Here is a 27,896-nt window from a genome sequence, read left to right on the forward strand (position 1 = left end):
TTCTTTTTTCTTCAGACATCTATAAAAGTAAGAAATGATAATTACATGGAGAAAAAAACATGATTTATACAAAATTGACATAACACACAACGTAATCTAAACAAGTTTATGAATGGTAATTTGCGAATACAGGGTATAATTTCCATTGTTATAATTGATATTAATAATGTTTCAAAAGTGTTGTAATGTACGTTTATTATACGGAATATTATCGATACATAATAATGTTACATAACATAATTTATTTCGAATCAATGTTATGAAACATATATAAATCAAAACAATACAATTTTTTCTTTTTTTTAAATAAACGTACAAGTTTGGCAACTTTTCGAACGACGCTTCTCTCCACGAGCGTTTCTAAAAGCTATTAAAGATAACCTCCTATTTGAGGCGCAATATCCAGTGCGCGAATACGAATACGATTCTTCGAGTATAAAACTAATTTGTTTTTGATTCATATATATATATATATATTTATATAATATATGTATAAATTAAATTCTATATTATAACAAAACAATTATAATTGCAACTAAAAAATAGATAACCATTAAATTACGGACTTTTTCGCTCGCAAAGATATGTAAAATTCACATTATTGCATAGATTCTTTCTTTTTAAATACACATAGAAGAGATCGTCACGCGTAGTGTATTTTTTTTTTTTTATCAAATAGATTTATTTACTCTCCGTGTGATCGATCGTAGAAGAAGTTTAAAAAAAAGTTTAACGATAAGTGATAAAAAAAGAAAGAATCGTGAAATTACGAAATCTTGAATACAATAATGAGAAATAATAATTTCTCTACATCTTCCGTTAATTTAATAACAAAGGAAAGCTCTTTTATACTAAAAAAAATTATTGTCTTTTTTTTTAAAATGCGAATGGCTAAAATAATTCTACTATAAAATTGGTCCAATACTTATATCTAGTTTTTCACCATTTATATCGAAATTTAATCATTCACATTTAGATTCGCCTATTATCGATATAAATCCCAATCGAATACGACGATCCGTTTTGATCTTTGCAATGATATTTGCATTTCAGTTATTATTCTTATTATTCTCATAATAGCCTAAATACAAAAAAATTGATAAGAATGAATTTATATTGACAAATTTTTTTTTTTCTTTTTTAGAATATCCAGGTATAACATTTCCTCTATATAAGACATCTTACTTTCGTCTTTTTATAGTTTTACAATTTTTTTTTTACACAGTCTTTACATTTCTTTTTTTTCTCTTTTTTTTTTCTTTTTTTTTTTTTTGATATAATTAATTTCGATTTGATTGTCGATTACAATCTTAGTGATCATATAATAATCGTATTAATTTAATTTCAGTCCCAAAAATAAGGCCGCAAAGTTTTGATAAATTTATTGCTAACAAATTTCTCTTTTAAACTTGTTGAAATTTCTCTGACTTTTAAATACTATGCCAAATGAAAAACACTTTGAAAATTCGTAATATGTATGTATATGTAAGGTATTCGATTCATATGTTTCGTTACTTGGAATTGTATAGAACACGTATGTTAATATCCTTCTTTTCCATTGAAAGAACGTGATTTCGCTATGTCGCGCTTCGAATCACTTCGACCCACCTGAAAAACGCATTTGTGTCTATAAAATTGTGTTTATAAAATTTTGATAAATAAATTTTTAATTTATAATCTTTAATTATTCTTACCGTCCAAACGTGTAATCGCTCTCAGCGCGGAAGAAATAAACGTGATTTCTGAATTGCAACTTGAAAACAAAATCTTTGTTGATACCATCCTTCTCGGACGGTTTGGTCACCGTGTAACCCAACAACGGTAAACAAGCCAACGGAAAGTCGTCTCGATGAGATTTGTAAAAGAACAGGCAAAAATTGGTAAAAACGACCCAAAGCTTTTGCCAGCCATTACTATTCTTGAATTTCCGTAATAAAAATCCACTAAGTTGATTCTAAAATATAAATGTATACTTATTATTTATTTACTTCTTGAATGCGTCGGTAAAAACGTTTTCTTACTTACCTGGAAAGCTCGCAATTGATCGCTGTAACTGATACTCGTATTACGATGCCAACACATGTGCACAGTCGTGTTGATTCGTTGAGATGCTTTAGCACCTCCGCAACTACCTCGGTCCGCTTCTAATCCAATACCATCGCCCATCTCATCGGCTGAATCTAAAATTTGTTTAAACGTGAAAAAAAAGAAATAATCTAATTCTATTATAATAATTCTAATTCTTCGATATCATTGTGAAAAAATGAAACTTACTGCAAGACTTTAAATTCAAATATGGCATCTTTGGATCGGTATCGGCTTGCACGATAGCCATGTTCAAGTCTTCCAACCATCTTTCCTTTTCCTCCTCGTTAGTAGCGGCGATTATCAAGGATCTAGACGAGTCATTGGACATTTGTCAAGGAATAAAGGTAAGCAAAAAATGAGTATGTAACGAGTGTGAACAAAAGAAGCAGCTTTTTGCAGTCAATGACTAGTTGATAAAATTGTTCACCGACACCGTTACACGACCCTGTCTGGCGTATTCACATTGGAAGAATGAAGTTAAGTGAAGTCTATACAGTCAATTGACCTCTTAATAATCGCACAGGCCCCGTCCTTTTAACACCTCGTTACATCCAATAATTTACTTGAACGGTGCACAACAGTCCAACAAAGAGGGATAACTCACTGATTTCCTTGGGCGTCGATTATGAACGCAAATTCCGACCCAGTTTTGTTGTCGCTATCACGAATCTTCATCCCTTTTAACGGCAATTGATCGTGAACGCGAAAACATTGGGTTGGTTGTTGGGTGTGATACGTGTACAACAATATGTCGGAAAACTGGAAAAGATGAAAGAAGAAGAAAAAAGGGAATATACTTCCTCCTCTTTACAAACTTACCAGGAAAAACATCCTTTGTTGTAAACCTTTACGACTGTACTTTTGCAAGCAACCTTGCCTGATAAATTTACGACCTTCCTGCACCAAATTGTCGAAACCGCTGATATCCCTTTGCATTTCGCAAAGCTGAACCAGATTTTCCTACAATTATAATAACATGTATCAAAAGAAGCACTTGAAAGATTTAATAAATATATAAATTTTATAAATTTAAACCCTTTGAGCTCTTCGCTATATTTTGATAATTTTATATATAACAATATATAATAATAATATATAATATATATATTATAATACAAAATATATAAAATATATAATAATTTTATATATAACAAATTTAAAAACAAGCTTTTTAAATTTAAGAACTTAAATTATATTCCCAATAAAAAAATCTAGGAGTCTATTCACGGATCAATATTGCATTCTTGTTAATTTAATTATATTTTATAATTATATTTTATAAATATTTATAATATAATATTATAATATATAATTATAATATTTTATAATTTTATATTATATTTATAAAATATAATTTAAATTATAATTTAATAATTATAATTTATAATTTATAATTAACAATTAAAATTTGGCATAAAACGCAAAGAGTTTAAATACGAAATGCTCCGTCGATAAATACCGCTTGGTTAATTATGCTAAGTCCTTCGAGCAACGTTTCTCCTAATCGATCCCTCGCCGCCAAACAATCTTCGAAATCCGTATGATCTTTCGGATAATGATCTAATAACCCTAGAAAATGGGATCGTTGGTGATGCGCGTCCCCGAGAGAGACCGCGTAACGCACGGTAATAAATAGATGAATTATTATTATTATTATTATTTAGGAAGAAAAATTGATTTGAACGTACTATCGATAATACTGTTATAATGCAACAATCGTTGCAACGGTTTCAAGAGGAATGAGGTAAGCGGTAAATAACAATGCTTCTGGGCCTCGAAATCGCGGCATAGTTGATCGAAACGACGTGACGTCCTCGTGTAATATTCCATCTTCTCGAGGACGGGTATCAAATTCTCGAGATATTGATCGTAGAGGGGCAGCACGTTCAGCAACGTGTTGTAAAGGAAATCGCCTATGTTGTGGCGCGCGTTGCTCTCCCACCGTTCCAACCTCGCCTCCATCTCTTGAAGACAAGGTCCGTGAACGTCCGCCAAAAGCTCGATCAGCGAGACAACCGCCTCGCCTTCCAATTTACCCTCCCGGGATACCTCCTCCCTGAACCTCTGCGAAGAGTAATGAACGATGAAGTAAACAGGTGATTAATCGAAAGAATTATTCAACAACAAGAGATCGAACGAGTTACCACATTTATCATATCGAGATCCTTTTTGTATGTTCGTTCCGTCATAAGTAATTCCTTGGCTATGTAGTACGCTTTATCGGTTGGCCACCTCTGTTCAAAGCAAAATCATGTAATGGATACGTAAAATAACGATGAACGGAGAACGATGGAAGAAAATGATCACCTTAGTTTTTCGAACCTCGGTATCCTCGACCTCCCCGTTCCTTATATTTTTCACCGGGCTCAGGTCCGGGGTATTCACCATACTGGCGTTACTCGTTTCCATTACGATACCGTTCGTCCGTTTCTCGGGTGATTTCTCGTTCGCGTAAACCGAATTGTTGTTCTCCTGCTGCCTCTTGGCCGGTGTCCCCTGTTTATCTGTCTCGGTATCTGTAGAACGAACACAAGTAAGTGAAAAATATCCTTGTGGTAAACATCGCGCGTTTTCGATTTTCGAACAAAGAGAAATTCGATAATAAAAATTGCGGAAATTGTGAAAAAGAAGGGGGGAAAAAAATGATAACGAAATGAACGAGGTCGAGGAAAAAAGTTGAGCTCGAATCGCATGCTAATACCGGGGCCGAGTTTTGTTTTTTTAATTAAACGTATATAACCGACGAGAGAATTTCGCAGTGACGGAGAAAGAAAGAAAAAGAGAAAAAAAAAGAGAAAGAGAGAAAGAAATATAGAAAAATATTCTCGGATGGAATAAATTTTGTGAAATTTCTTAAACGGACTATTTAGTTGCCTCGAAAGTTATCGCGGTTTTAAACGTTACATGCATAACGTACGTGGCTCCACTGAAATTCGATACTGGTAAGGCTCTTTGAGACGACCACGTGTTCACCGAGATCCATAAATATCAAGGCCAAATAGAAAATTGTCTCGTGTTACAAAACACGCAAAAAACTTTATGTCTCCGAGTGGAATATACACATAGACGAAAGTCGTGCAGGGGAATGCGTTTAGAAAAAAAAAGGGGGGGAGAGATCTACCATCGTTCTTTCTCCCAAACGAACTCTACGTAGCTAATATCTACATCGCGCGTCTCGTATCGATGCTATAACTATGATATAAAAAAATTAACGAAAAGCTAATATAAATATAAGCTAGAATAATTTGAAAAATAATAATAATAATAACAACAACAACAATAATAATAATACCTTTGTTAAATATCGGAATATATTTCGAGGGAACGTTCGTTTCATGCAAAATCCTACCATGTGCACACAGTCACGATTATTTTCGACAGCGTGGCAAATAAAAAAATATCCTAAATATTTTTTTTTTTTTAAGACTAGAAGAAGAAGCCATTCCATCTTTGCGCCGGATTATAATCCAAGTGTCCACTACTGTAAACGAGTACAAAGATGCGAAACTAATTGGTTAAGTCACATCCGCAAGACTCGGTGAAGAAAGAAAACAGAAGTGCCACTATAAAACGAAGAAATCGTCGAAAACAACGAACGGCAAAAAAAAAAAAAAGATAGTAATAATAATATATCATTGACATTAAAGATAAAGGCATTGTTGGGGATTACTCACACATGGTATTGTCGTCCGGTCGACCAACGAATCCGGGAGTGCGATAAAAAGATACGGTAATAAAGAACGGAAAAAGGACGACGCGTGGGGAAATGGGGAATATCTCTAATAATAATAATAATAATAATTAATTAATTAATCAATTAATCAATAATTAATAAGTAATAATAATAACGTTGAATTTTATATATAAAAGGAAAAGGATAGGAGAATCAGAAAGAGAGAAAGAGAAAGAGAAGGGGGAGAACGGTAAATCGAAAGAAAAAAACCTAGTGTCGATAGAAAAAAAAAAGGAAAAGAAGAGATTGAATATTAAACTGAAACGAAAAAAAATGTCGAAGAAACGTAAAAACGGAATCACAGAAGATAGACCTCTGGCTATATGACTTTGTATATAATTTATTATTATTATAATTAATGTATCAATAATTAATGTACAATAGAGATTTCCTACGCTTGAAATGTCGTCTTCCCTTCCCTCGAACGCCGTGATTCCCTCTTTCGATTTTTTTTTTTCCCTTGTATTCTTTGAATCACAATTGAATTTCGATATATATATATCTTCAAAGGGGAAATCACCGCGTATTGTCGGTATCCTGTATCAGTGTGTTATATCGTGTGTGTGTGTCGTGAATGTGTCAGCACGCGTTTGCACGTGCTGTGTATAAATATATATATATATATACATATACATTTATATATACTATATATAATATACATGTATACATATATATATATATATATATATATATATGTATGTATATAGAGAGAGAAAGTTAACAAATATACGTCATGTCAATAAACGGTCGAAAAAAAGTATAAATTACAAATTGGAAGAGCGCCAACACGACGGACACGCGTTACCATTGTCTAGTTATAATAACGAATAACCCTCGCTTCCCTCCGTCGTCATCCGTTTAAATTCATTTCGATCATTTTTCAATTCGACCCGCTTCTCGAATATTACGATCAAACCTTGTGAAAAATTGGAAAAGAACACCAACGTGAGAATCGTAGAATCGAAAGCTACTTCTTCCGAAAAAAAAAAAAAATTGTATCGAAGATACTACGTTTTCGTTCTACGTAATCCTTTCAGAGTATAACACGTATAAAAAGTTTATAAAAGGTCGTTTAATAAAAGTTCGCTAACGATAACGTTTCGTGGAAGACGAGGATTTCCGTCTATGTAAAAAAGAAAAAAGAAAGAAAGAGAAAAAAATATATCGAAGAAAAATGATTCTACAATGTACGATTAAAATTGGATTTATTCGCAAAAATTTTTTGGCACCGAATCGAACCATGAAAAACGAAATCGAAGAACATCTTTAAAAGTTAGTATTGTGACAATACTACTGCACTTCGATCGCAACACCGTAATGCGACGAGGCGAAGAAATAAGACGTAAAAGAACGTAAAAGAACGAAACGATTTAAGGCGATTGGTATTTTTCCGTAATCGAGCAAGCGGTAAGGAGAGAATGCTCGGGTGTCGATGAGGATACGATTCTATATAGTTAACCCATCGCGATACAGAGATCGATCGTTATCGTATTGTATCTGGAAAATCGACGTGGAAAAAAAAAAGAGCGAGCGTGTGAACACTGGAAGAAGGATCGAAGAGAGAACTTAGAGAGTCTGAGGTCGGTACAATCATACGGTGTGTCATATACATACGTTGCAAGAACGATAGACAAGTACCGCGATAAGTGACACGGTGTGTAAGAGTGCGTTCGGTGTGTTGAATCGTCAGGGGTGGTTTTTCTCTTCGGGTAATACGGGTAATACGGTGTGAGATATCGTGGCAGGCGATATATAAAGATATATATATATATATATAATCGTTGGTGAATCGTGAAAGGGTTCGCTACGTAATGGTTCACAAGGTTCCTAAATATAAGTAAAAAATGGTTAACACACGTTCAACGCGAGTGTGCGTATACGGAAAAGTCAAGTACCACACTGCAACTAGAGATGTGAGTTTAAATCATTGCGTCGCGACTCGTTTCGCTTGTGACGCGAATATCGATCTTCCAGTAGTTTCGATTCGAGACGGTTAGTAAACACGGTTTGGCTGCGGTTACTACGCGTTCATGGGATCGGTTTTCTCAACAAATGTTCGCGACCCGCAAAAGCGCGTCGACGTCTCGTGAAAAATTCACATCTCTGCGCACGATACGGGTGGGTGGGGGGGAAGGAAGGATAGAACAACGAGGCAAGCTAAAGTGAACTCTACGTATACATGTATGTATTACGTCAAAGGATGCGATTTACTTTACGAGGAGTTTAAGAGCTGGGGATCGACCAGTATGAGAAACGCAACGAAGAAGGCAACTATGCAAAAAATGTTACAGGAAGAAAAAAAAGAGAGGAAGTTCCAAGCAATATCGTACATGAAAGATTGCAACGAGAGAATTATAGGAAAAGTTTGAAAGGAATGGAGAGAAAACGAAGAAATTTCTAAAATGGTGCTCGGATACGATATTTTGGAAGAAATCGATCCGACTATTCCTCTACCTTCTAAAGATGCAGTGTGCAAAATGGCGTTTGCGGGCAGTGAACGAACAAGTAACGAATAATAGGTGTGCGAGATCTGTATGTCTAAAAAAAGAAGGAGGAGGATATAAGAGAGAGAACAAAATGGGGCCGAGACGACGGCACGCGCTTGTAATCGCGAGAATAACGATCAACGGATCCCGAACTACTCGTATCGGAGTGAGAACGGTTAAAGAAAGATGGTCGTTGGCAAAAGTCTATCGATCCATCTATATTCGTCTTCTCTCTTTCCTCCGCAGGATCGTAGGCTACACGATCACGTAGCAACACGAGAGAATGGTAAACGTGTAACGGGGGCCTCGTGAATGCGAACGAAGCATCGTGGATGGAAGAGCGAGGAAGGCGTCTTCTCTCCCTTTCGTCCCTTTTCTTTTTTCTCCACGTTCGCTCCGTTTCTCTCTCTCTCTCTCTCTCTTTCCGTTCGCATAGCGTGTTAAGAAGAAGGGGTCCGATTCTCTCAGAGATGTAGCGTGGTACTTCTTTCTTTGTCCCGTCTCAACGTGGGTATGCCGGTATGAATCGATTGGTGAGAGTGCGTGGCGTTGCGTGAACCATTACGTTACGAATCTGCGCCACGCGAAGCGGCACGTGCCAAGCAGGCGAGTTCACATAGCCGTTCGCGTAGTTCCAACGATTGTATTCACCACCTGTCGAAAAGCATACGTAGAGTACATGGAAATTCCGTTCTCTGCGCTAACCGATGATTCGTCTTCCCCTTCCCTTCCCTATATGTCCGGTACGTATGCGCAGTGTACGTATTCTCTACGAGGTATCGAATCGCGAACGATTCGAGAATCGACCGACGATGGATAAACGTCGTGTCCGTTTCTCGTTTCGAATCGAACGTAAAGCGAGTATAAACCGATCGATAAAAGAAATCGTACACGGGAATAATCGCAAGAATAATGATCGTACAAGTTGTCTGGATACACTTTGAGTTTTTAATACCTTGTTCCCTAATGCAAGTGTCGCGATTTTTGCGTGCTAACCGTCTTATACGTCTATAATTAAATATAAATTTATATATATATATATATTATATATATATAATATATATATATTGCATATAAACATATACGCGTATTCGTTGGCATACGTGTATATATTTATACATAACATGTGTACATTATTTATCGTAACGAACAGTGTTCAGTCGTTTGCTAATATCGATATACATAAACCGATTGAAGTTTCAACCTCTCGTCAGATTAAAGTAGTCTCTCTTTTTCCACTTAATCGTGATTCGCTCGTATAACGAAAAGAAAAACGTAAACGAGCGAGCGTGTGTGCTACCGAACGCATTGGCAACGGATTCGATTTCTTTCTCAAAGAGAAGCGCGAAAGCTGAAGCTTAAAAAGTAAGTAAGTAAGTAAGTAAGATAAATTTGGCAGGCAAATCGCGGTATCGAGGTTAGGCTCGTCTTCGTATTACTTTCTTCGAAGTCTAGATTTTTCTAGACGGATGGTCGATACAGACTGGTTTTAGATTCGAAAACATGAAGCGCAACGATCTCGAGGCGGCACACGACGCATCATACGCGCTGCGAGTAATCGAATAACACGCACGCGTACGAAACGAACTACGAGAAACAATTTGAAAAGAGAAGAGGGAAGAAAAAAAATAAGAACGATGGGTGGAGGTGAATGAAGAGATGGTAGGCGATTATTAGGTGGACAATGATGCGATGATAAAACAAAGAAACGAAATAGAAATACGAAGGAAGAAAGAAAATAGTGCTCGAAGAGACGCGTGCGTGTGTAATATGATAATATCGATGGCAGGACAGGATTGACGATGCACAAATGCAAGACGAGGACAAGTCAAGTCATTAAACCGACAGAAAGGAACTCGTATACGATAGATCGAGGATACGATGATACTCTTCTTCTGTTTACAGGATAGGGTTTCGTTTTAGAGGAGTCGATCGTCACCTTTTCGACTTTCTTCCTCTCGAAGAGTCTTTTATTTCATTAAAAAGAGAGAAAAAAGGGAAGAAAGGAAAGGAAGCGCGATCCAGAATGATCGAGGAACTCGAGAAGAAAACGACGATTCCAAGGACGGTATATATATATCCATGAAAGCGTAGACGGATAATCAAACAATGGGCACGAAAAATGACCAGTTGATGATACATCGTTTGATTTGAAAAATGGATGGACGAAACGAATTGGATAAAAATCTCGTTCGATCGTATAGAGTGCTCATCGTTATCGAGATCGGCTTATTGTGCTTCACCGTTGTGTGTGTATGTGTGTGTGTGTGTGTTTTTTCTCCACCACTTGATAAAGTTGGTGAATACATCGCAGCGGATACAACAACGTCGATTCACGATAGATTCAGCATGCAAACGCAAAATTGCGCGATTCGTTCCCCGTTACTCCGTCGTCGTCGCTGTCGTCGTCGTAGTTATCGTCATTACCGTCGTTGTCGATGTTTGCTCGCAGCTCGCCGTCAGATTTCGACCGAGTACCGCCGACAAACGCGGTGTTGCGTTCGAAAGGAATTGCGAATCGTGCATAGCTTCGAGGAATCGTAAGCGAAAAGGTAAATTCTCGAGGAAAGGACATATACATCGTATGTATGAGCAAATACAACGTGGGGGCGTTCCCAGCGAATCTTACCGACCGCATGCGCAGTGGTCGGTAAAAAAGAGTTTAACTCGAATTTCGCCATCGTCTCTCTCTCTCTCTCTCTAATCGCATATCCTTTTTATTCGCGTATTCACCTTCGCGATACGTAAATAATATTACGTAGTTAATTTGTTCGTATAATCTTCACTGCGTTCTACGATGTAGTAACTAGTAACCTTTTTTTTTTTTCCTTTTTTTTTTTCTTTTCTTTTTTTAATTAAGTGTAGCAATAATAGCGTAACAATGACTAAATGGAGTGGCGATTAATGGTCACGTGGTGATGGTGGTAAGTTAACGATATTATTCAACGTGATTATCAACGTGATCGTCTATACGCTTCCATGACGGACGAGGACTCTCGTCGCCACAAACGAGCCACCCCTACTCGCCCGGAAGGAATCAGGCGTGATCTCGACTTATAATCGCGTCACGATTATATATATATACATTCTCCTCCCCTTTCGCGCGCACTTCTTTTTTTTTTTTTTTTTTTTAATTCGCGACGAATCACAGAACGCCGGTGATCGATCGATCGATCTGAAACGCAAGCTAAAAATCGGGCTAATCCACTGTTACAACTGCCACGCTTTCCCTCGAATATATATATATATATATATTCCCAATATTGCACGTCCCGAAAATGTCAAACGGTTATTTTGCACGACCGATAAAGAAACGATTTTCGTTTTCTCTCGCGTCAATCTCGTACACGTATGCATACACAGTTCAGAATCAGTTTTCGAAACGAGAAAAACGTTAAGCGTAGAAAAATCGGAGGGACGAATCGGACTACGTTATACGTCGATATGTTACGCGTGGCAGTCACGTAGATTGGAACATCGTATCGACACTTGCTCGTCGATGCAACTTAAACTCGCGACTTAAAATCCGTCACCGTCCAATCGCCAATTTTTTTTCGATTCTTATTCCCCTTAGTAGAAAAATCATAGGGCACTAGCCTTGCTCCCGCCAACAACTAACTATTCGTCCCTTATACGAATAAATTATTGCTTTTTCTCGATCGATTTCGAGGCCTCTTTCGAGGTTAACCAAAATCGTAAAATTTCAAAGAGAAGAAAAAAAATTAAAAAAAAGGAAAAGATTCGTATCTCGTTTTTTATCAAGCTCGTTACGATAAAATATACCGCGTAAAGATATTTTTACATATCGACGCCTTTACGCTCGACGTAACGTTACGCGTTAATACGGCGTTAACGGGATATTTATTCACTCCCGAGTTTCTTTCCATTATATCAATATCGATCGTCGTACAAATTTAGACCTCGACCGATCCAACCCTTCGTGCGCTGTTAATATCAAGTTTCCCTTATCAACGCCAGAAAAACGATTGATATACTGTACACATTTTCATATTCTCCATATGATTTTATCCTTCTCTAATCGCGTATGGAACAAAGAAAATGAATATACGAACTATCCTATTCCGATCTTCATTTCTTCGTCAAGAAAATACACCGAAAACATTCTTCCTCCGTTCTCGAGTCTCCTTAAATCGAACTATACGACACTTTTATTCGGTGCAATATTATAATTGACACAAAAGGGAAATTCCGACCTTGGAATGAACGATCTTGATCTCTTCCAACACCTTGAAAAGCGATAACCTTGCATCCGTTCATCGAGTAAATTTATTCGAGTGACATAACCTCTCGATCGTTTCTAAAGAAATTCGTAGCACCGTGGGAGAAAGTTATCGAGGTGGGGAGGGGGGGAGATGTAGTCGGTAAAAAAGGGACAAACGTTTCCGATCGATTCGATCTTTCGACGACGAAAAACGACGATTTTCGTTTTAAAAACGCGTTTTATTCCGTTTTGGAACCACTCTTACCGTGAATCCGCAATTCCACGCGATGAAAGTGCGCGGAATAAACAGTTTAGTAATAAGTACCTATATGTTGAGCAACTTGTCTTCCGTCCTGAAACGAGACACAAATAAAAAAATTACGATCGAATCATTACCGACCGTCGCTTATAGAAGATTCAATTCTCCAAACTAAAATTCCTTTCCCTGTTTCAACGATGCAACCTTTTCTCCAACAATTGATTGTCGTCCTAAATCTATCGCGGTATCCATGGTATACACGTTCGCGGGGCGACAACGAGACGACAACGATAAATTAAATTTTAACGTATTTCATACGTTAAAAAATTCTCGTCACCTGTGTCACGTATATAACTTTCGTATTCTCTTAGATATAATTATTAATCATTATAGTAGGAGTAGCTTCGTTCCCCCCGAATCGTCCCGTACAAGATGATGAATTAAAGATTCGTTCGATACGGGTATATACGTATATCAAATTAATTAAATCGAATCTCTAAAACACACGTAACAAACCTACTGAATAATTATCCTTATACACGAGATCGTTATATTCCCGACGATTGTATCGTCGAATGGAAAAAGGAAAAAGAAAAGAAGTTAAGAGATTTCGAACTCTGTTAGCAGTCCCGTCAACGTTGCTGTCGTCGATTTCCCTTCGCTTCCGAATACTCGTCGTCGTCGTCGCCGTCGTTCTCGTCGTCCTCGTCGTCCTCGTCGTCCTCAACGTCTTCATCCTCGTCCTCGATGTCCTCCTCCTCGTCGTCCACGTCGGATCTCGACCGTTCAACGGCCAACAACGGTGGCGGGATAGTGGCCACGTCGAAACTCGAGTCGGTGCTCGAAACAATCTGACCGTCTTTCCCCTCGACATCGACCGCCACACGGTGGCGCCTTTTCAAATTTTCTCGCCTCCTTCGCCGTACCGCCATCTGGCCGTGAACAGGCGTATGCACGGGACTGTCCATGCTGGACGACGTGTCCCCTTCGCTCTGCGGACTTCTGCTCGACGAGTAGGACATTGTTTTCGTACGAATTTGCGTTCTAATCTGCATAGGTGGACTCGATGTGGTCGACTCGCCGCTCAAACTCGTCGTCGAGTAATAGGGCGTCGATTTCGCCCTGATGGGAACGAGAACGGGTCGTTCAGTCGATCTCGTCTCGTGATACCTGCCTACCTCCATGGGTTCGGAGAAACCTCGCTCGAACTTGGACAAATTCGACGATCTACCACCGCCCCTCTTCTTCCTCTCCACGATCGTCTCCTCCCTTTCCTCCTCGAACGACCAATCGTCGTCGACCTGTCGAGGGCCCAACGTGCCCAAATCCGCATACTTCTCGTGCATATCCTCCGAGCTACCACCACCCCCACGCCCCACCTCCATTCGAATCTGATCACCGCTCGAGTACTTCATAGCCGGCACGTTGTCGTACAGTCGATCCACTTCCCCCTCCCGTCCCCTCCTCCTCCTCCTCGAGCCGAGCGAACTCTCCAACAGTTGCTCGTCCAACTCCTCCTCCTCCTCGAGAATTGGCAACGGCGCGTCGCACCCGTCGTCCGACGAGATCAATCGAAACTCGTCGTCGATCGCCTCCTCGTCGAACTCGTTCCGCGTCACGGTTATCCGGGGCGGTGATGACGAGACCCCTCGCCGGGACGATTGACCCTCGATCGATCTCCTCACCTTCGATCGTTCCTCGGCAACATCCAACGACGTCGAGGCGTGACGGTGATGATCCGGCGGCGAGGTAATCGGGGGCGAGGTGGGGGGCGGCGGCAGAGGCGGCGAAGAGGGCGCTGCGAGCGGCGAGCCCTCGCTCGTCTTGCACTTGGAATTCGGCCTCATGCTCGTCACGCTCTTGTCGCTCGTGGTCGTGTCGCTTTGACTCTTCTCGACCAGGGAGTAAGACGAGTGTTGCTGAGGTATCACGGTCGTGCTACCCGACCAATCCGAGATCGATGCGCCGAGCTCGGCCAACGAGTTGTCGTCCGATTTCGTGCCCGAATATTGACAGAATTGCCGCACCGTGTTGTTCGAACTCGACCATTCGGACATGGAGAGGCCCATAGACGTGTCCTCGCTGTGCGAGGAACCTGTCACGTGAGAGTTCGACTTCGGTTTTATCGCTATCTTCACGGTGCCGTCCACAGTGGTGGCGGAGGTTGAGCTTTGTCCGTCCTCGAGGAACGTCGAGTGAAGATCGTCGTGCAACGTTCGATTCTCGTCGCTCGAGTCGCTGCCCGCTTCCATTCGATCCGGCGTCTCCGTGCTGTCCGTCACCGTCACTTTCACCGCTTCCTCGGGCTTGATCTCCGAATAACACGTCTCCACGTGACTCACCATGGACGATGGAGGCGGCTCGAACACGGGCGAGCTAGGAGGAGTCGGCCAATCCTCCGAACTTTGCTCCTGCAACTTCGATCTCACCGTTTGACATTTCGCCTCCTCCCCTTCCTCCCCCTTCTCGTATTGCTGCTGCTGCTGCTGCTGTTGTTGCTCGCCCATCGTCACGTCTATCGGTATGTCGGGCAACTCGGACGAGGTGCGTCGATCCTCGGATATAGAAGGGAGAGGCGTGCCTGATGGGGGATCGGAGGAGAGAGACAGTTGATGATCGCTCGATATCAACGACTCGTCGTCCAAACTCGGCGATCTCGAGCTAGGCTTGAACGAATCCTCCAAGTCGCTCTTGTCCTGTTCCGAGGTGGTCGATCTCTCGGATATCCTGGAGAGGGTACGCGTGAGAGCGAAGGTGCCGCAACTGGTCAAGATATCGGGCCCGATAGGATAGATGAACGTGCCGGGGAAATCGGCCAGGTCCTCCTGAAAACTGTCCTCGTTTTGCCCGTTGCTGTCCTCCGACTGCGATTGTACGGCGTTGCTCTCGTCCTGGCCAGGAGGCGGCCAACCCTCTTCGGCGCTCGAGCTGCCGGAACTTTCGGCGGGGAACGATTTCCAGGTGGAGGCTGTGAACTCGGGCTGTCTTAGGGACCCGTTGCTACCCTCGTCCTCGATCGTTTCTTCTCGACGGCCGACTATCGGCTGGATCTGCCCGATCCCTAGCGGCCTGGCGATGGAACACGAGCTGGATTCCGGATCCTCGCGATCGGGCGTCCAGGTAACCGTCTCCTCGCTCCTCGAACGTTCGCTGCTCAACCTTAGCTTCTTCTCCACGGACAAACGATTCGAGCTCGGGGTTACGACCTCGTCCGTCGATAATTTGGTCGTCGTCTCTTCGACTACCACCGCTTCCTCTTCCTCCTCCTCCTCCTCCTCCTCGTCTTTGGGCAGTTCCTCGGCTACCAATTCACCTCCATCTTCGTCCTCTCGTCTCATCTCCAAGTATTCGGGGGTCAGCTCAACTTCGACCAACGTTTTCTCGTCCATCTTGTCGACGCCGTAATCAGGGGAGCTCAACTCGCTGTCGATGCCTCTCATATGGACCTGGGTGTCCAAAGCGTCGAGCGTGTCCTCGCTCGTGTCCACGGAATCCAACGGCTTGTTCTCCTCCCCCTCCGGCTCCTTCCCCTCTCCTTCGCTTTGAACCTCCTCCTCCTCCTCTTCCTCTTCCTCCTCCTCCTCCTGCTCCTCGTCCGAACACTCCTCGATCGAGATCTGAATAGGCGACTTGACCATGTCCTGGCCGTCGTCCAAATCGATCGATTTGGGGAACGTTATCGTTTCCATGGTGGCTGCGGTCACCGTCACGTCGGGGAGATCTACCTCGACAACGTCGCCTCTTCCTCTTCTTTCTTCCCTCGTCTCCTCGTCGCTGCTCGATCTTCGAGGGATCGAGGAATCCACGGTCCTCGAGACCGTCAACAGATCTATCTTCTCCCCCATCCTAGCCACCACCTCCTGCTCCCCCGACTCGACGGAACTCTGGTCGATGAATCTGGTTCTCTCGTCCACCTTGACCGATTCCAGCATCGTGTCCTTTCCGTTCGCCTCCAACCGGACCGCGTCCCTCTCGTACGGGATCAAATCGGCACTGGCCACGATCTCGTTGCACTCGGTGAGCGGTGACTCGAGATATTGGGCCGAGGTCTCGGTCACCGAGAGAGAATCCGTGAATATCTCCGGCACGGTGGTGTGATCCGTAGTGGTCGTCGTCGTGCTATGATTCGGGGACACCTCGACCTGTACAGATTGCGCCACCTGCGCTTTCGAAGGAGGCGCTGTTGCCACGCTGTGCCTCGCCGCCTCGCCGTCCGGCGGCTTCCCCCCCTCCTCAGCCGTCTCCTCGACGGTGTCGTCTTTGCTCGAGAACGCGTTCACAGGTGGCAGCTTGTGCACGGCGATCACTGGCGCGTCCAACGACTTGGCCCGTCTCTGAGAGGTGGGCGACTGTGTCGCCCCCTGCCTCTGCAGCGCCCCTATCCCGCTCCCCTCCGAAAGACCCAGACGCGCGCGTGCGAAGAGGACAGGAGTCTGGCCCGACTTCCTCTCCCGATCTCCACCTATCTCCGTCTCCTGCTTCTGGCTTCGCTGTTGTTGTTGTTTCCACGCGACCGTCTCCTTCGAAGTGGGCGACTTTATCTCGACGGTGGTGGGGGGTTTCGCGCATGCTCCCCTTGCAACGATCGTTCGCTTGGGCGAGATTCTCTCGGCCGAGTCTTTCCTCTCGCCACCGCCGCTCAAGCTCTTCGATATGCCCAGAGATTTCGGCCTCGATTTTTCCGATTTCATCGCGGAGCCGCCAATCTTTATGAGATCGTCGTCGACGGAGGCAGATTTCGCTCGGGCACCGCCGCTTTTCCCTTGCTCCTCCTTCTCGGGCAAACGGGTGATCGACTTGGATCTGCCTTTCTGAACGATGCTCACCTCGGGCGCAACGTCGGTCGAGTCTATTATGATGATCTCCTGAGGCATCTCGCCCAGTTTCAGTTTCGATTTGTCGATCTTGGAGGAGCTCGGGGTCGAAGCGCGCGACTCCTTCGAAGCGGTTTTCTTGAGAGGCGGTTTGTCGGCCTCGAGCGACTTGGACTGTTTCTTGAAATCCTTCTTCGGCTCCTGTTTCGCCGCCCTCTTCGCTCTCTTCGGCGACACGTCCGGCACGAAGTGTTTGTTCTCCACCTCGGGGGAGAGGAGAGTGTCTATGGGCGCCTTCTCCTCGGCCAGCGACAACGATTTCGAGCGGAGGGGCTCGCCGTGGGGCCGGGACACGAACGGGACGAATTCAGGAACTTTCAGACTGTCCAATTCCAGGGCGGGCTTGATCACGGGCACCTCGTCCAGCGGGAGATCGGCCACCGGCTCCACGAAATCGTCGTAACCAGTGTCTATGATCTTCGGCCTACCGATCCTCGCCTCGAACAACCTCGACTCTATCTTCTCCAATATACGCTTCGTTTTCTCGGGTATGCTGGGCTTCTCCAAAATCTTGGGTCTCTCCTCTCCCTTCCTCTCCTCCTCCTCCTCCTTCTCTTCCTCCTCCGGCCTCGGTGGGATCTCCGGCAACGGTATCTTCTCTATACTGTCCTGCTTCTCCAAACTGTCGTCCGGCGTCCTCAAACTGTCCTCCTTCCTCGCCTCGGACACGTTCTCGGATCTCGACTTCCTCTCCAACTTCATCCTCATCTCCATTCCGACCACATCGGCGAAGTTCAACAAAGGTTTGCCGGTCTTCGAGTCGAGGGACGACCTCTGACCGATCGTTATCCCCTTCTCGGTCGGTGATTTTTTCTTCTGCATCGTGAGTATGGTCACGCTCGGGTCGGTGGGCGACGCTTTCGCCGACGACGTCGAGGAGACGATCGTCACGCTCGCCTCGACCGGTGACAATTTCGACGACCCTTTCCTCTCCACGGTGGAAGACGGTTTCGAAACGGGGATCGTTTTCTCGGGCGACGACACTTTCGACGGTGGACTCTTGCTCGAGTGCTCGGTAGGCGATAATTTTGACACGGGGCTCAGGATGCTTTTCGGTTTATCGGACGAGGGGCTCGAGAGTATGGATCTCGGTCGAGTGGGCGAGAGTTTGGCGGGTTTGTCTATCGAGGAGAGTTTCGAGAGATCGAAGCAGGAGATATCGGTGATCATCTTGAGCGGTAATTTGGGAAGATCTCGAACGCTCGTAGTAGTCGTAGTTGTCGTAGTTGTCGCAGTAGTGGTGGTGGCGGTAGTGGTCGTCGTTGCAGTGGTGGAGCCACCAGTTTTTCCGCTGTCGGACTCGGATTTTTCGTCGGATGCGGTGCCGTTCATCACGTGCCGTTTGTGCAACGTGTAAGGTATCTCGACGTTGGTCCTCTGCATGGCCGCCGTGTCCGAGAACGGGTCCTCGTCCCCCGAGTCGGCCGGCGTCAAGTCGATCGACTTTTGATGCATCAGTATGTGACGTTTGCTGTTCGAGCCCAACCTCTGTCGGGCAGGATTCGGATCGCTCTTCGTGCGCTCGACGGGGGTGTGGCTCGGCATCGAATCCTCGAAGCCCAGCACAACCCCGCCCACGATCTTGGGATCGTACTCGGTGAACAGAGAGGTCTTCGACTTGAGATTCTCCATCTCGATCGGGACGCCGATCACGGTGTCAGTCCTCGACTCGATCGAGAGCCGTTGAGCCTGGCGCTCCCTCTCCCTCTTCTCCTCGTCCTTCCGCGCCCTCTCCAAACTCCTCCAATCGTCCCTCTCGCGGGGCTTCTCCATCGACTTAGCCGCCGTTTTCCTCCACGACTCCTTGCACTCGATCCTCTCCACGCTGCTCCTCCTCCAATCGTGCGGCTCGTGGTCCAAGCTCCTCCTCGAATCCGAGTACTTTCGCTCCCCGTGCCTCCGCTCCCCCTTCCTCTCATGCACGCCTTTGTCCTTCGAGACGTTGTTGTTATTGTTGTTGTTGGCGTTGATGTTGTTGTTGATGTTGTTGTTGTTGTTGTATCTCTCCAACGACTTCAAACGTTCGATCGTGACGGGATCGAAATCGAAGGTCGGCCTCTCCCTCGAGTCCAACCTTTCCACGCTCTTCCCTCTGTACTGTTGTTCCCTTCCGAAACGTTCGAGCGGACTTCTGTTCCCGCCGAACGAATCGAACCTCTCCAACGTGTGCCTCTGGCTGTGGTCGAACGCGGCGTTGCCGCTTCGCCGAGGGCTCCTCCTCCTCTCCTTCGAATCCAATCGTTCCACGCTTCTCTCCCGACGCTCGGACGTCGCGTGCCTGTGTTCCCTCGATCTATCTTTGGAAATTTTGTTCAGATACTCGGTGCTGCCGCGTAAACCCTGAATGTCCAAACGTTCCACGCTCCTCCCACGCGACTCGTACGAATCCGCATGGCGGAGGAGGAACGATCTCTCCGCCCGCGAATCGAGACGCTCGTAGCTTCTCTCCCGCGCGTCCAACCTCTCGATGCTTCTGCGCAACTCTCTCCCCTCCCGGCGGGGATGCGGGGACGAGGATTCGAATTTCCTCCTCGACTCCCCCCCTCTCTCAACCGACTTTCTACGATCGTGCTCCCTCGAAGAATCGACGCGTGCCTTCGTACGATTCTCCTTGTCCTGCAACGTCGCTTTTCGTTCCTTGTTACCATCGTTACGAACGCCACGGCCTAAACTACCCGTTTCCACGTACACGCGCGACACCAATACGTGATCCTCCAAACTGGCTACACTACGCGCTCGAACCGTTCTACCTCTTTGTTGTTGTTGATCGAGTATCGTCCTATTGGTCGAATCCACCGGGCTGAGATCGTCGTCTATGCGAGATTTCGGCCGCATGATACCCTCGTCCCGTAAAATCTCCGAATCTACGTGGGTGATCTTGTACTTGGGCTTCAAGCTTTTCAACTCGTTCAACACGGACATTTTTTGCTTTTGCACCTGCAACACGACCGGATCCTTCCTACCCGAATCCTGATGCGGAAGAGCGAGTTTATTCTGTTGTTGTAGTTGCTGTTGTTGTTGTTGTTGTTGCTGCTGCTGTTGCTGTTGGAATTGTTCTATCGAGTTGGCGTGTCGAGTCTCGAATTTTCTCTCGATCTGAGTGCTCGACCGTTGTATGCGCGACTCGACGGTTACGTAATCGGTATCCGATTTCGTGTACCGATCGGTCGATCTCGTCCTAGCGTCTTTCTTAAGGTCGGCGAGCACCGATTTGAATTGTTGCCTCTCCGTCGATCTGATCGAACGGTGTTTGACGAAGGAATCGGTCTCCGAATCCATTTGGAACATTTCGTGCTCGATCCCCTCGTCGCTTCTCTCCGACATCGCCTCCTCCCCCTCCTCCTCCTCCTCGTCACGGGGGCTCGAGTACGATTCCGGATATTCAAATTCGTGCTCGCGTTCCAAAAGTTCGTAAGAGTCGTGAGATAGATCGTCGTGGGATAAGTCGCCGGCGGGCCCCGATTCCTCGTGGCCCGACTCGGTCGATAAAGAGGATGTCCCTGGATAAGAGCTACTGTATACGCGATCCGGCACCACCGCCGAATCGTGATCGAGCGATGGCAATTTAGAGCTGGCAGCGCTGTACGATCGATTGCTCTCGTCGTATCGCGTCACGGGATTATCAAGCTCGCCCTGGGACGGTAGACGGAAAGGTAGGTCGGAAACGGGATGATGATCGCCGGTAGGAGGTCCCCTCTCCTCGTCCTTGGCCACCGAGGATCGCGCTTTCCCCGAATCCTCGAAGCTAGACGCGTACAATTCGCGGCAACTGGCCGAACGCTGCCACGGGTGTCTAGGCATAGGTCGCGGTGGGGGAAATTCGGGAGGACTGCTGTTAGAGGGGCTGATACGACCTGCTGATGAAATCCGCTGCTGGCTGCTGGCAACAAGCATCTGCCGCTGTGCTGGGACCTGGCTGGGCGTGGCCGGGGAATGGACGTCGATGGAGGTAAGCGTCCGAAACGATGTAGCTGTGTCTTCGCGACGGTGAATCGTCCCTCCCATCGAGACACTCGTCACAGTCGTCGGAGAATCCAGTGTCATCGAGCCGCATGATAGAGACAGAGCTGGGGTTTCCAGGGCTGAAATCGTATTATTTTTACGTTTTTTATCTTTCTCTTTCACTCTCATTCTTTTTCGTCTTCTTTTATTCATCGCTCTCAGAAAGATTTTTTTTACTTTATACTTTATACCTTCACAATTCTCTTCTTTTTTCTCCTTTTTTCTCGAGACGAGACAACAACAAGCTGTTTCGATAAATTCATTTTCAAAAAGCGTTCTATATTTGCAATACGCTAACTCTACTACTCTCTACTCTTACAATACTTTATGTGTATTATATATATATATACATATATATACATACACATAAAAGAAAAATAAGTAAAATAAAAAAAATGCTAGGGAACGAACGAAAAAATGAAAGGGAAAGAAATAAGTATAAATGGGAAAGAGAGAGAACGAAAGAAGATGGAGAGAGAGAGAGAAAAATTGGAGGAAAGAAGAGAGAGAGATAGAAAGGAAGAAAAGATGAAGGGAGAAAAGAAAAGAAAAAGAAAGCGTTTCTCGTGGAGGTTGGTGTCGGTCATGGTACATACCAGGATCGCCGAGGGGCAGGAGGGGGTGGGCAGAGATGCTGGAGCTGCCCATAAGGGAGCTGCTTGGAGTGGCCCCACGATAGCCTCCCCCCTCCAAGCCCTGCAATGCCCTACCACCGCTAGTCTGCCGGAACGAATTGGACCTGCGAGCAAGAGAGAGTCAAGTTCAGCATCAGACTTAGGCTACCAAATTGCCAAGCCTGTTCAGAACTAACCAACTAATGTTTTTTCGCATATTTTTCTGCCTTCTTATTATTATTATTATCTTTCGTAAATATAATATCTTTCCTTCTCGTTAACTTTCATTCGATTAACTCGGTCGCAACTTTATTTTCTTCTTTCTTCTCTTCACTCATTCTCTCTTTCTTTCTTTCTATTTATCTATCCATCCATCTATTTTTCTATCTATCTATCTATCAATCTATTTATCTATCTATCTATGTCCCTTTTAATATTTCCTTTAAATGAATAATTCCTTTGCTATTTTTAATGTGTGTCACTTATCGCGTTCGCGATCACAAGTTATGCTCTCGAAACTATACAAAATCTTATAGAATAAATAAGATATCATCGGATGCCTTACGCTGTATACTCCCTAAAGACTTTTTCTTATTGTCGAATAATAGTCGATTTTACAAAATACTTGTAAAAAAAAATTGTTTTATAACGATCGCTACGATTCTTTGAATAATTTATGATAACGTTTGATACGCGAATAATTGGTTAATTTTAAAAATTTAAAGTCTTATATATCTTAACCATTTTTAATGGTGGCAAGAATTGCGTTTAAAATTAGATCTTTCAAGGTTATTTCAAAATCACAAAATACATATTATGTTAACAGATTCATGACCTTTTCTCAGAGATCAGCTACGATAAGGTAAAAAATAACATAATACGAGAGAAAAAAGTTGAAAAAAAAAAAAAGAAAAAGTCGAGATAATTATTGAACTTTTTCTTGAAATTATCGTTACCGCTCAACCAATCCGATACGTATTTCACGCGCAAACTAATTTTATCTAATTTTTGATAATCGGAAATAATTCGTTAAAGTAACGAATATATAGCATAAATGATTTGCGCACTCGTTATTTTCGCATGCTTAATTTTTTGCATACATCGAAATATTTGATGAGAAATGTGCATACACAAACGGCGACGCGTTTATTTATCGTTGAGTACACGATGCTTTTCGCTCTAATACGGTATTGTTTGGTAAAGTGAACATAGATATTGCGTGATAAAGAATCGTGTACACCTATATTATTATAATTATAATATTATGTACAAAAGGATAAAATTATTATAAAGAAAGATAATCTCTATTCTCTATGTCGTAGAATAATCTACTTGGATAAATATTTGATTGGTAAAAAGATTCGATTGGGACGAGAGTGAGATATGGTAACTTTTGCAGTGTACGTATCATTAGGTGTTACGTTACAACGACGAGAATTAGTGACCACACTATCAAAGAGAGGGTACATTGATCATTCGGGTTATCGTGCCTGATGGTGAGCCTGACTCCCCGCCACCCCTTGTCCGAGCAGGCAACACTGACACACGGAAGTAACAAAGTGAACAGAGTTAAAAATACTTCTTTCTACTTATTAAAATTGACAATAAACAACTGATATATATAGACGTGATAAATACCAATTAATGTCCCGGCAAAAGCAAGACCGTGCCACCTCCCGTCTTAACCACCGCAAGATCAGTGCGTTTATTAATTAATAAAATATAACAACGTATCTCAATGGTATAAAACCAGCGTTAAGGGAGGAACAGTACATAACTATACGCATGCACTATCTACACATTACTAGTTTGATATCATTAATAAGTTTGTTCAATCGTAAAAACCACATTTCACGTTCGATGATCGAACTTACCTTTGAAACGTTTGCCTCTTCACGTAATTATCCCGTACAAATTCCACGATTTGTTTCTGAGTTTTTCCGCTATACCTAATAATCGAGAAATAACATCGAGAAATTGCGTTAGATTAATATTAATTAGACATTTATTAGAAAAAAAAAAAAACAAAATTTTTTACACCGTAAATTCACATACCTGAATGATGAACCACGGCTGAGAACACGCGTTTTTTGTCGTACCACTCGTTTCACCACCGAACAACGGAAAAATCCATGATTTTCCACGCATTTTTTCCAAAAATTTTTACACTCGTTGCGTCCCTCGAAAAAAAATTCCACGGTATCTTTGTAATAACCCTACAATCATCAATTAATCGTGGAAACGATTAATTTTCGAATCCAGTTCTTTCTAATTTCAACGATATTTGAATACAGTAAATATCTACTTACGTAACCCTCTGAATGAAGTTTAATTAAAAATCGTTTTCTTTTAAAACTGATTTTCCTGATCTTAGCCCAACTGAATGTATTTATCTTAGTGAAATTTTGAAAAACTACTATTCCCATATGTGCCACTGCCAAGTTGAGCGATGCACCCTCGTGATCCTTTGACAACAAATGAAATACAATGATTCTATATCTATCCATCTATTAAAAAACGAAAAGCAAGTTACATTTTACTTACTTTAGCCGGATGCATTTTCATTCCATACAATTCACATCGACGTGCTGTTTCTAACAGATTAAGATCTGCTTCTGCTGGTGATTGACCTCTGTTTACAAAACGATCATATTTTCATAATCTCATTCGACCCAAATTACATATTTAAGGAATAATAAAAAGAAAATCTTACGCGTGTTTTTTGTGATTTTCCATAATACGACGTTCTAATTCTTGATCTTGATGAGGCACAAATTTGTAAGTTGATAAATATGTATGATCTGGATAATCTTCTATCACATAATCCCCGCATTCAGCTAAAATAATTTAAATCATATGTCCTAATACTATTCCACTTTTTATTTTTATCATAATCAATGAATTGTTATATTTACCCTGGACGATATAACTCGCCATCAAAGCTGCTGTATTATCGTTGCATTGTAACAAAGCTTGAGCTAAATCCCTTTTAATTTGAAGACAAAATAAATATCTTGTAAATTCTTCTTCTAATTGCGCTGGATCAGGTGTATAAAATTTAACGCAAAATCTTAATAACGGATCTATCAAAGATAATCCAACTTGTCTACAAACTGGCTTCTCTAAATCTAACCAATACTGTAATATTAAAATGTCATTGGTAAGTATAATAACCATAAACCATAACCATTTATCAATATGTTTTTTAACTTCTTACTTTTGTCCCATTAAGTTCTTGATATTCCAAACCAAAATAATCAGCTTCCAAAAGATGTAACTGCTTACAAACTTGATCGAATAATACTCTTCCTAAAGCTTTTGCCTAAAAAATTTAAATAAATTTAGAATAGTGAAATCTAATTTCTCTTTGTTGTAAAAAAGTGTTCAATTTATCTTATATTATTTCTAAAATGGTTGTTTTAAATACTTTATTAAACATTTTATAAAATCAATATATCAATACTTTTTTCAATACATCATATTATAGTATAACCTCCAATTATATGCTCCAATTATTCATTTAGAAGTCTTATACATATATGCGTAAACAGTATAAAGTGAATAATTTTTTTATTGTAAAAAAAGTAGATTTATAAACAATAAGTTTTTTTTCTATTCTTAAAAATTGCAATATACATTTTATGATATTCTAATAAAAAAGAAAGAAACAAGTAATGTAAATGTTTTCATTATAAATTTCACATGAAGGTCTCTAACTATCTCTTGTTTCTAAATTTACATTTCAAACATTGATCACAAAATCACAAAAAATTACCTGAACTTGAAACATTGTAATTGTATCATCTAACATCTGTACACGAACAGCAAGCATTTTACCAGCTTTCCTAGGTGTCGTGGGAGGAGTTCTACTACCTCCATCCACACCTGCTGGAGTTGAATGACTATGAGGCATTTTAGATCCTCCACTGCCTTTCATGCTTATACTTTCTATATCATTCATTTTCAGTCATCTACTGAGAATCGTAGAATGACCATTTATAAATTATTTCCTTATGGAAAACTTGATTTCTAATTCACTATTACATTGTCATCTGTAACAAAATATTAAATACACTTTGATATTCTTTTATTAAAAAAAAAAAAATTGAATTAAATATGATAAATCTTTCGTATAAATTTCGCATCATTATTAATAATGTGTAGTGTGAAGGGTTAAGTAACCAGAAAACATTTTCACGGAAAAATTATTTAAACTTTTTTTTCTATTTTTTTGATTCAAAAGTAAATAGTATCTGAATAACATCGTAAAATCTCACATATATTTACATACATCATGTACAATTTTTTAAAAAGTGCAAAAAATATTACGATATTATAACGAAAAAAGTATATTCACGAATATTAAAAAATTCAAAGATTATAATTTATTGTGAAAAGCAATTAGCCTAACTTTTTTTCCATGTTATATTTTTTTATAAAAAGATACTTACGTTTGTTTACATAATTATTAATTGCTACTTATCGTCCGACGATTCACTGTTAAACTATTTTATTTTAACAAAAAGTATGAACGATGTTACGTCAAAACTATGATTATACCGATTATACTACTAATCGAACGATGCTAATGGAATACGTTAAGAGATTGGTTGAAAGGGTTGCAAGTGTTGATTTGTCGATCAATGAAAGATCTTAAAATTTAAATATATAGATACCATGTAACTTTATCGATCATATTATATTATTAAATTTTTTATATAAAATATCAAATTTCAAAGAAATAAATAAATCAAAAAATCATTTTTAATCGTCTGATGGATCCAAGAACGAAGCATTTTAAATCGAACGGAAAAAGGCGGGGCCTACGATCTTTAAAGGATCAATCACGTTACATTATAAAACAATAGGAAATGTTGCATTCTCTCGTACATACATCTGCCGGTTTAATAAGATCAGTGACAGCACGCCCCAATATACAGCAACGCGGAGTTCATTGATCACTAAACACTCATGCACCGGCACTCCCGTTGTAAAATCGTTTTCGCAATATCGTGATTATTAATAAATCGTTTACCCCACTACTATCCCGAAAGTAGATTTCACGAATGATCTCTATATATTCCTGAACGGCGAACAAGGAAATCTCCAAATTGAACCACATTACACACCTATGGAGCACACGTCTCCGCCTTGGCATAAATTATATGAAATGTCAGAGGTTCTCAGCATGCAACGAATAATAAAATAATTCATTGATAAACTAATGTAAATGGTAACATTTGAACGTAGCGAATTACGAAATGATAAAACTCGATTATCCGAAACATACCTTGACCAATTCAAGTCCAATAGACAACTAACTACTGGCATTGCTCCTACGGCGCGCGATGTACGCCAAGGGCGGAGCCACACTAAAAGAACACAAACAGCGACATCCACGAGAAAATTCGAGAACTCGAATCGCTCAAAAACAACTTTATTGTATCATAGATATAACGATTTTTTTCATTTTCCATTTTTCTTAATTTTTTTTATATGCGCATACCTTGAGAATTAAAAATAAAAAGAAATCAAAATTTTTCTTCAATTATATATACTTATTTAATATTTATCATTTACCTTTTTCTTATTCGTATCTCCAATAGATACACTGATTT

At 41.9% G+C, this 27,896-nt stretch overlaps 1 protein-coding gene and 1 non-coding gene across 5 annotated transcripts; one reads left to right on the forward strand and one right to left on the reverse strand.

The window, feature by feature from the left end:
- Positions 1 to 178: 178 nt before the first annotated feature.
- On the reverse strand, positions 179 to 27,779 carry LOC100577364 (FERM, ARHGEF and pleckstrin domain-containing protein 1). Of its 4 annotated transcripts, XM_026444109.1 has the most exons (20): positions 26,054 to 26,239; positions 25,496 to 25,600; positions 25,194 to 25,416; positions 24,992 to 25,115; positions 24,823 to 24,910; positions 24,588 to 24,743; positions 24,334 to 24,494; positions 24,153 to 24,227; positions 22,261 to 22,403; positions 21,517 to 21,744; positions 4,396 to 4,604; positions 4,233 to 4,322; positions 3,777 to 4,152; positions 3,548 to 3,657; positions 2,908 to 3,048; positions 2,693 to 2,847; positions 2,275 to 2,396; positions 2,026 to 2,180; positions 1,695 to 1,954; positions 179 to 1,608 (listed from the first exon to the last, which is right to left on the reverse strand). In XM_026444109.1, exons 1-20 carry the CDS (start codon positions 26,237 to 26,239, stop codon positions 1,578 to 1,580), a joined length of 3,138 nt encoding a protein of 1,045 aa, XP_026299894.1. In that variant the 3' UTR covers positions 179 to 1,577. The 4 variants fall into 4 exon arrangements, 3 of the variants coding, with proteins under 3 accessions (XP_026299894.1, XP_016770216.2, XP_016770218.1); XM_016914729.2 differs by lacking the exons at positions 179 to 1,608; positions 1,695 to 1,954; positions 2,026 to 2,180; ... (5 more) ...; positions 4,233 to 4,322; positions 4,396 to 4,604 and adding exons at positions 6,142 to 8,961; positions 27,569 to 27,779 and having other exon boundaries at positions 26,054 to 26,330; XR_001704711.2 differs by lacking the exons at positions 179 to 1,608; positions 1,695 to 1,954; positions 2,026 to 2,180; ... (14 more) ...; positions 25,496 to 25,600; positions 26,054 to 26,239 and adding exons at positions 12,795 to 12,882; positions 13,405 to 21,510 and having other exon boundaries at positions 4,473 to 4,604.
- On the forward strand, positions 9,093 to 9,162 carry Mir9895 (microRNA 9895). The gene has a single exon (NR_127375.1). It is a non-coding gene; the product is annotated as a microRNA 9895 (primary transcript).
- Positions 27,780 to 27,896: the final 117 nt, after the last annotated feature.

This window comes from Apis mellifera, linkage group LG11 (assembly GCF_003254395.2).
Source record: "Apis mellifera strain DH4 linkage group LG11, Amel_HAv3.1, whole genome shotgun sequence".
NCBI classification, from domain to species: Eukaryota; Metazoa; Arthropoda; class Insecta; order Hymenoptera; family Apidae; genus Apis; species Apis mellifera.

What these genes read in the sequence shown, in the direction of transcription:
- LOC100577364 (XM_016914727.2), bottom strand. Translation starts at nt 21,463, where the DNA reads ATGCCTAGACACCCGTGGCAGCGTTCGGCCAGTTGCCGCGAATTGTAC.